We start from the raw sequence: 9,580 nt of genomic DNA, 5'->3' as shown, positions 1-9,580 counted from the left end.
AGTTGTAGCAGCATAATGAATGTGGCTACCTTTCTGTCAATTACCAAAGTCATAAAAGATATCAGAATTATCTAAATAAACAATGTATATACCACAAGATGGTAAAACTTGCTCCATGCTTTTCTCCAGAGTCATCATATGTTTCATATCACTTTAATTGCCTGTTCCACGTTCTGAATAGATTGGTTCTGCATCCTGAATAGATTGGTTTGTCACCTCACTGAAACCTTGTATCTGATCCTTGCCTCAGAAAACAGTCCAGCCATGATCTCAATGGCAAGCAGGCACTTTCTAGCCTAACTAGCACAGTCTACAGATTATTTCTGAGTACTTGATTATTTATCTGAAGACAAATGGTCCTAATTGAAGGAACAAGCGATATTTCTTCCATGATTATGTAAGCCAAAGCTTTTGCCAATCTTAAGTCCAACTCTCCCTTCTTAAATTCACACGTCTCTATCTTTCAAATGTTCTTTCCTCCAACATTCTCTGAAGCCCTCTTGCTACCTTCTGTATGCTTCTTTGCACAATTCGCCTCCTGGCCAAACATTTACTGTCAGTTTCATTCTTGCTGCTTAAGTGACACAGTCTCTAGTTTGTCCTTTTCTGAATCACAAAATTAAAGCCAACAAGTTCAGCAATTTCGGTCAAAACTTAGTCACTGAAGAAAAAAAATCAAGACAAGTTAAGAAGCCTACCTAGAGCTACTTTACATAGAATTCCTCTCATACTGTCTTAATGAGCCTAGAAGCATACAACTACGCACTTTCAGAGTTCCAGAACTGCAAGAACTGGCAAAGTTATCTGTTTTGATAAACTTGAGTGTAAGTGTGATATTTCACTACATTGTTGAAGTTATTTTCTGGAACATGTTTCTTCACGGCAAAAAAAAAAAAAGATGGTGTGCTTCTGCACATTTTATCCTACTTCCATATTTCCCACTAGAGCATTGGCTTCAGTGTTATGCCTTTTAGGAACAAGTAATACCGCTGTTTAGTGAATAAAACAGGCCACATTTTAGGAGGGCCACTAATGACACTGTCAAGAAAACCATTTCTTGATGTAATGCTTGATTTACCCACCACAATCGCATTCTGTTTTGCTATTTAACACTAATACAGCAGACGTTTCACAGAGCACCTGGCGCGTGATACTACTGCATATGGTCCTATTTCCCCCTGGTTAAAGGATCCACTTGCCTATACAATTCCAGTGTTAACTTTTCTCCTATTCTTGTGTTTGCAGGACATCTGGCATGATATACTGTCCCTGCTGCCACTGACTGATGCTGCTCGAGCTGGCTGTGTGTCTCAAACATTTCGGAGCTCCTGGAGATCCCATCCTAACCTCACCTTAAGTATGGAAACACTGCGCCTGGATGGACATACATGCAGAGAAGATAAACTGGGGCGGATTTTCACCAACAGAGTTGACCACATTATGAGAAAACACTCGGGTGGTGTGAAGACATTCAAGCTTCACTACTGTGGTTCTTTTTTTGACAGCAGTTATCTCAACAGGTGGCTTGAGATTGCTGTTACTCCTGGGATTGAAGAAGTCATACTTTCAATGCCTGCAGGATGCAACACAGTTAATTACGACTTCCCATGCTCAGTTTTACTCAATGGGAGTGGAAACTCGATTCGACATCTTAACCTCGACCGTTGTGCTTTCCATCCCACAGCGGGACTTGGTTGCTTGACAAGGCTGCATCTGTATCAGGTGCACATTACGGGAGATGAGTTAGGGCACCTTCTTTCCAACTCTCTTGCTATGGAAGAGCTGAATCTGAATCGTTGTGACAAGATCATCTGCCTCAAGATACCTTCCCTGCTACATCGGCTCAACTGCCTGACAGTGTTTCGTTGCACAGCTCTGGAAGTGATAGAGAATAAAGCTCCAAATGTTTGCGCTGTTCACATTGATGGCGCCCTAGAGAAACTTCCAGTTGGAGATTTATTGCAAGTGAAAGAACTACAAATGCTGCATGTCGATGAATCTAACCTTGTTCATTATGCTCGTTCCAAGCTTCCATTCATTATGCCAAATCTTGAATTCCTCAGCGTATGTTCGGCTGAAGAGGTATATTCTCAAACTTCAGTTTTTCCTTTATTGTTTTGAAAGGATGGCTAGCAGTACATTTGATTGTCAGATGCAGGCACTATTCATATAGCAGTAGTCGTGTCATGGAATATGTTTAACCTTTTTTAGGGAAGAAGTATTTAACCTAGACCTATTCATCTATATGCAGATGTTCAGTACGCCACTCTTAGCTGTCAAACTCCTGTACCTTAAGAACCTGCAGATCTTTCTTGATGATGGAAAGCTGGGGGGATTTTCGCCAGCCTATGATTATTTTTCTCTAGCTTATTTTCTGGATGCTTGTCCTGTCCTGGAGAACTTTATCTTGGGTGTAAGTCACTTCTCCTCTACTACTTATGTTCCTAAATGTAAGACGTTTTGGCAGTTTAATTTAAACTGCCAAAACGTCTTATATTTAGGAACCGAGGGTGTGCTTTCAACTATGATATCTAGTCTCTGCATGCTGTCGAACCATTTAACTCTAGCGTGTGTTGTGTTCCTATGGATGCAGGTATTACAGACTCGAGTAAAGCATGAATTGATTTCTGCTGGAGACTCAAGCATGAGACGGATACCAGGACATCAGTATCGCAACATGAAGAATGTCAGTATAATGGGCTTCTGCTCTGCAAAGAGCATGGTCGAACTAACCTGCCATATTCTTGAGAATGCAACTTCACTCGAGTGCCTTATGTTGGACACTGTATACGATAATCGGGAAGACACTGATGGATGTTGTGTCAAGGGATCTTCTGGTGAATGCCGCCCGATAGGCAGGAGTATGATCATGCACGCCCACAAAGGGCTATGGGCTATTGAAAAATATGTTGCGGAGAAAGTTCCATCCACAGCCAAGTTAAATGTTAAGAAGCTATGCAGCCGCTGCCATAAAATTAAATGAGTTGTGCAGCTGTGCAACCGTACCATTCTTTGTAGTAGTATTTGACTAATTTTTTCCTCATGTACCTTTGAGTCAACGAAACAATCTAGTGGTGCTGTACAAGTACATGAGCTGTGTTCTGTCCAGGCTGTTCTGTGTAATGCACATCATTTGTCGGATTGTATAAAATCCAAGGAACTTTCGTGCCCTTGCCAGAGAGGTCAGGCCTACCTTGTTCTTTCATGATTTTGTTCGTACAACGGTGACCTACTTAGCTTGCATTCCTTGTAGAAACTAATGTCACTCGACCATCAATTCTTCTGCTGCCAACATAAATCTTGCGAAACTTATCACCGGGATTCAGAATTAAGCATGTGTATCTGTAGGACAATTTGTTGCTAGCACCACAAGTGACATGTTGATTTACAACCTCTACATGGACGAGCATGCACAAAATACTTTTCTTCTCATTGAGACGGAAACTTGATAGGAAATGCATCAGTTTGTGTTCACTATAATGGCAAATTTAGCATCCATACAGAACTAGGAGCATCGACCGCCATGCAGCGACAGTCCTACTCAGGCACAACATTTTATGTTCCTTTTCAGTGAACCTACACACTCCGAACGCAGACAAGAATTTAACACAGACGGGTTGATGCAAGCACTTCAATCAGCTATAGTACTATAGAACAAATCATATTTGAACACATAATCAACAAAGCAAACATAGCATTTCAGCTTCAGAACGATTACACAGGAGCATTCCGACCACAGAAAATTAGAATCTACGGTAGACAAAGCAACTCAAGTTCCCCATCCTTTGGAGAATTGAGCCACGGAGAAAGGATCGGCTCATCAAGGGACAAGTCACATGATTTGAGTCACACCAAAACAAAGAACAAACGAAGCCACAGACTTCATTTCGCTTCTGGTTGACACAGAGTTGGTGCACCAGGTTTAAGTGGAATACAAGTGATTCCTATAAAGAAAACAAAGAACAAACAAAATAAGTGCTCTTCAGACTGTTGATACAAAACTAGGTAGACAGAGCAAGAGCATGAATTGTGGAATTGACCAATTCGTATGAAAGAACCCAGGATTGTGCAAGTGCCGACAAAACAAAACATTTGAGAATGGGAGACACACGAACTAACACTTGGTAAACAACAGTATCAAGAACAAAAAGGACGAGATATCCAAGGATTGTGTATCCAGAAGATGCAAAAACTGCGACGATCGGGAGCTGTTCAATTTGGCTTCAGAAATTGCAGAATGGTAGCATGGACGCATAGCGACCAATAAGTCCCAAAAGATGGTATTGTTAACATGTTCTTCATCACCGGACAAATATGAACAAACACACAAACATCATTAGTCTCAAGCCTGGCTGGGCGAAAGCTCTTAGGCGGCAACTGTGAATGTTCAGAGAAACAAGCCTTTGTGATGCAGGAGCATATTGAACATACTATGTTTAGAGTGATGAAGCTCATTGAGAAACACAATGTTGACCAGGAAAAATAACAATGCCCAGACATCCAAGGAATTAGCAGCATCAGCTCTCAAGCCTGGCAAGGCGAAAGCTGGTAGGCGGCAACTGTGAATGTTTTGAGAAACAAGTCTTAAATTTAGAATCATCGCCATACTTTTCCCAGTACCAAATCAACTCAAAATAATAGGCTCCATGGACTTTAAACTGGAATAGTCTTAGGTTCCTATCAATGCGTGAAAACTGATTCCTGGCCCAATAATTGATCCCCTGGTCAATGCTTGTAGCTACCAGAGAAGGACCATTAGGCCCAAGTTAGCAGGCTAAGTCATAAAGAATCCATCAAGGACCGACTTAGAATCACGTACACTCTATGAAAGTACTAAAATACTGTTTGTGTGTTATAGAACAATGCTTTTCAGCTTTTACAACCTCAGAAAGCCACATAAAATTTCATCACTTCAAAATCTGACACAACATGTAGCTAATAATCACCCGGTACTCCATAGATAGCGCAAACATATGCAGTGAACACAATGTGCATCATCAGGAAATAGATGACTTCCCATTCACAGGAATAACATGTCCCAAGACTGTTTCAAGGTTCCATCAACTGATACTGGGTTAAAACATAACATCAAATAAACAATAAAAAGAGAAGAGATGTTCCTGAACATGGCAGAAAAGGCAAAAGCACAATGCGGCAAAGAATGGAGAAGGGATCCATTGCTACATAGTGGCAATTATAGTTATTTTGTTCAATTCTGCCAGCACTCTACTCAAGGCTTTCAGAAGAGGGAGCTTATTTCTCGTTGTGTTGAATGGAAGCTTCGGTCCAGATAGGCAATCAAAGTAATTTGCAATGGTAAGATCATCGAAAGATATAAAAACTAGAGCAAAGCAATTCAACTGGAAGATATGAAATGTACAGTAAAATGAGCGCAAGCACATTAGTTCAAAATTTATTTACTTCATTTACATCAGAGAGCCAACGATTACCTATTACCATACCCAATCAAGAACAAATATAAAATCATTTACATCAGAGAGAGCCAACAACAATTTATCGCTAGCACAAATGCTAAGTAATGACTAATATAGACAAATCTCAATCGATTGAGGGACTACAGACAAACCACATTGCATTTGTGTTGCATTATTCGTCTCAAGACCAACTCAGATGATCAAATCATCAAAACAAATCACAGACAAAAAGAGAATACAGTACTAAACAGCATCACATTGCCAACAGGTTGCAGCAGAGCAACATTCCTCATATATTAATATATAGCTTCGGTACACAGGTAGCAATACTGATAGCAAATACGGACATCCAGAATATAGAATACTGCTAATAACGGGTACGGGGACTGATTACAGAAATTCTGGATTGAACTGGGAACAAGAAACAAAGGTAGCAGTGCTCCTGGCGAAATTTCTAGCTACATAGTATGCTATAGTAGTTACGATTCCTTCACACTGATATCTACTATCATCTTGATTTCCTCCACCCACACTTACTTTCCGGTCTTCACGCGGTCGAACAGAGCCCGGCGGTTGCGGAAGAGGGTCATGTCGAAGAGGAGGGAGCGCATGATCTTGGCGAGGGCGGTGTTGAACTCCTGGGCGTAGAACAGCTTGAGCGCGAGGGAGCGCATGCGCTGTGCGAGCCCGCGGACGACGGAGACGAACGCCTTCTTCTTGTTCTCCTTCTTGCCCTTGCGCCCCTTGCCGCGGCGCCCCTTGCCCTTGCGGTTGTTGCGCTTGAGCGGCGTCCCGAAGAAGCGAAGAAGGGGAAGAAGGCCGAACTGACGGCGTGCACGGTGACGACGACGAGCGCGGTACTGGAGCTTGCATTCCCCATCCACAGGTACTTGCAGGGCCACCAGCCCGTCGTAGGCCCCCAGGAGCTCGTGGACGCGCGCCTTTGAGATGACACGGGTGTTGGGCGCGGCCTTGACGATCTTGCCCGCGGCGACGATGTCCTTGCTGAAGATGGTGTTGATGTCGGAGAGGTGGTAGAGGATCTCGTCGTAGTCGATGACGCAGCAACCATCCCGCAGCGCCTGAAGTGCCCGGATCATCTCCGGCACCTGCTTGATCGAGTCGACGGACTTGACGACCACCCGGACCTCCTGCCCGGCGACGTACTTGGCGGCGAGCCGGCGCGCTCCAGCGACCGACCAGATCGGTACCTCCACCGCTCCACGGTAGCCAGTTTTTTGAATTGGGGATAGCCGTTGGAATGCTGTGGGAGCTAAACGCCATGCGAGTTTTATAGGAGTAAATAGCATAAAACTACAACTTTACAGGTTAGGGTTGTAAAAAACTATCGGTTTTTAATTTTTCTCAAAAAACTACCAAACGCGAGGTCGGCTGTTTAAAAAACCCCAAATGACCGTTGTTTAAAAATTAAAACTATTTATGACAGCTCGGGCCCGCACTTAAACGAACCGCCTGTTTGACCGTTGTTTGACCGTTAACTGACATGTGGGGCCCGCCTGTCAGTGTCTCTCCCCATTTTCTTCTCCCTAGCAATCTTCTTCTCCTCTCTCTCCCTAGGCCGAAGCACACCAGAGAACGTCGACCCTGCCTCCGCGCCGAGGCCGGCCACGCCGCCACCACCTCCAATCGGCGCCGCAGGATAGAGCACGTGGAGCCCCGCCTCCGCGCGCGGCCAGGCCACGCCGCCATCACCTCCAACCGGTGCCACTGGACTGAGCTGGTCGAGCTGCTCCACCCACCTCGAGCCAGCGCGAGGAAGAGGGAAGGGAGAGAGGCCGCGTGGCGGGGAGCTCACGGGTCACGGCGGTTACCGGCACGGCTCGCCGGCTAGAGGAGGCGGTGGCCGGCAAGGAGCTCCGCCTGGATCCTCGCTCGCCTGGAGAAGCCCCGCCCTCGCGCCCTTCCGCCTGACCCGCGTCCTGGCCTGCGACCTCCCCGAGCCGTCTCCTTCCCTGACCCGCGACCAGGCCGCCGGCGAGAGCTCCACACGACAACTGATGGCCGGCGAGCATGGCTGCGGGCACCCGCTCCTCTCGATCCAGAGCACAGCCATGGGAAGGACCCGATTGCCTTTTTAATTTGTTTGCAGGGACCTGATTGCTTTTCTAAAATATTTACAGGGGCCTGATTGCTTTTTGGAAATTATTAGATTATCATGAAGAAACAGACATGTGAGACCCACATGTCAGTGAACGGTCAAACAAAAGGTCAAACTAACGGTTCATTTAAGTGCGGGCCTGACCTGTCATAAATAGGTTTAATTTTTAAACAACGATCATTTGGGGTTTTTTGAAACAGTCGACCGCGCGTTTGGTAGTTTTTTGAAAAAAAATTAAAAACCGGTAGTTTTTTACAACTCTAGCCTGTAAAGTAGTAGTTTTATGCTATTTACTCGTTTTATAGCCGGCGGCGACCGGGCCGAAGGAGGAGGGAACTGGATGATGGGGGCGATCCGCGTGATCGCCCCTCATTGGCTGTCCGCGGGCCACCAAACGATCGTCGGATCAGTGCTCAACGCATCCGATCAAACCGCAAAAACACACTTCACCGCTAAACAGGACACGCGGCAACGCGGGAGGCGGGTTGGCGGGAAATACGTTTCCCATTTGCGCGGGTGATCCGCACACGCAGCCAAAGTTTTCGCGCTTTTCTTTTTTCGTTTAATTTCTTTTTATTTGCAGCCCTCTACCTACTTCTTTCCTATATGACCCTGTTCTATTATTGTTTCTATTCTTCTCTTTTTTGTTTTATTGTTTTTTGGGGGGTAAATACATGGATGTATATTACGATTTCTTCAAATATATTACTCGCTCCGGTTCGAATTACTTGTCGCGACGACCATTTTTCAGAAAAAGAAAAAACTTGATCTATTATTGACACAACCCGCGACCCCCTCCGCTTGCCTGCTCCCATCCCCTCCAGCAAGCCACCGCGCAGCTCACTCGCGCCTCCTTGACTAACCCATATGCAGCTCGCCCGATCACTCCTCGGGAAAAAGGACTATTTCTCCTATATGGGGACGAGGGCAGCGACGAGCGTGGCTGTCCAACGAGGCGATCACTGGCTGTAGAAGTAAGCTGCCCCTTCCTAACTTATTCTAGAAGGCCAACCTAAACTTTTATTTAAGAAGCCTACCTAATTAAGGGTCAGCTAGTAGACTTCTAGCCATGTCGGCTTCCGAGAATATGGACCGGCCGAGGACCCCCCAAACAACCAACCAATGGGCCACAATTGTCGGGCCTAGGAGAATCAAGATGGAATCTTCCGAAGGCCGGGTGCGTACTCCAAGACTTTGAGACAATCTTTGGCACATTTATCCTTAGATGTAACCGACCTATCTGTAACCCTAGGCACCCCCAATATCTATATACACCGAGAGGTGAGGGCCATAGGCGCCAACTCATACACACACACAATCTCGTGATAGATCAACCTGCACCATGTACCCCTCAATCAATACAATCGGGGAGGGACATAGGGTGTTACTTATTCGAGAGAGCCCGAACTTGGGTAAAACCCGTGTCTCTATTGAAGAAAATATGCCCTAGAGGCAATAATAAAGTTGTTATTTTATATTTCCTTATATCATGATAAATGTTTATTATTCATTCTAGAATTGTATTAACCGGAAACTTGATACATGTGTGGATACATAGACAAAACACAATGTCCCTAGTAAGCCTCTACTAGACTAGCTCGTTAATCAAAGATGGTTAAGTTTCTTATCCATAGACATGTGTTGTCATTTGATGAACGGGATCACATCATTAGGAGAATGATGTGATGGACATGACCCATCCGTTAGCTTAGCATATTGATCATTCAGTTTTGTTGCTATTGCTTTCTTCATGACTTATACATGTTCCTATGACTATGAGATTATGCAACTCCCGGATACCGGAGGAATACCTTGTGTGCTATCAAACGTCACAACGTAACTGGATGATTATAAAGATGCTCTACAGGTATCTCCGAAGGTGTTTGTTGGGTTGGCATAGATTGAGATTAGGATTTGTCACTTCGAGTATCGAAGAGGTATCTCTAGGCCCTCTCGGTAATACACATCATAATAAGCCTTGCAAGCAATGTGACTAATGGTCGAGAGGTAAAGATTGATATATAGG

General features: G+C 44.7%; 1 protein-coding gene and 2 non-coding genes across 3 annotated transcripts in view; 1 reads left to right on the top strand and 2 right to left on the bottom strand.

Annotated features, from left to right (window-relative positions):
• LOC119301998 overlaps positions 1–3,192 on the top strand; it is a 5,937-nt gene extending 2,745 nt beyond the window's left edge. The window contains exons 3-5 of the mRNA XM_037579007.1: positions 1,246–2,082; positions 2,252–2,413; positions 2,594–3,192. Of these exons, the coding sequence (XP_037434904.1) occupies positions 1,246–2,082; positions 2,252–2,413; positions 2,594–2,983 (1,389 nt within the window). The 3' untranslated portion in view covers positions 2,984–3,192. The remainder of the gene's footprint in view (positions 1–1,245; positions 2,083–2,251; positions 2,414–2,593) is intronic.
• A 1,296-nt stretch (positions 3,193–4,488) lies between these two features.
• LOC119304458 lies at positions 4,489–4,605 on the bottom strand. Its single transcript, XR_005148283.1, has one exon. It is a non-coding gene; the product is annotated as a small nucleolar RNA SNORD14 (small nucleolar RNA).
• Positions 4,606–4,621: 16 nt separating this feature from the next.
• On the bottom strand, positions 4,622–4,762 carry LOC119304731. Its single transcript, XR_005148445.1, has one exon. It is a non-coding gene; the product is annotated as a small nucleolar RNA snoR2/U65 (small nucleolar RNA).
• Positions 4,763–9,580: the final 4,818 nt, after the last annotated feature.

Source organism: Triticum dicoccoides, chromosome 5A (genome assembly GCF_002162155.2).
Source record: "Triticum dicoccoides isolate Atlit2015 ecotype Zavitan chromosome 5A, WEW_v2.0, whole genome shotgun sequence".
NCBI classification, from domain to species: Eukaryota; Viridiplantae; Streptophyta; class Magnoliopsida; order Poales; family Poaceae; genus Triticum; species Triticum dicoccoides.
The sequence above is the reverse complement of the archived record's forward strand: the minus strand, read 5'-3'. Positions and strand labels throughout refer to the sequence as shown.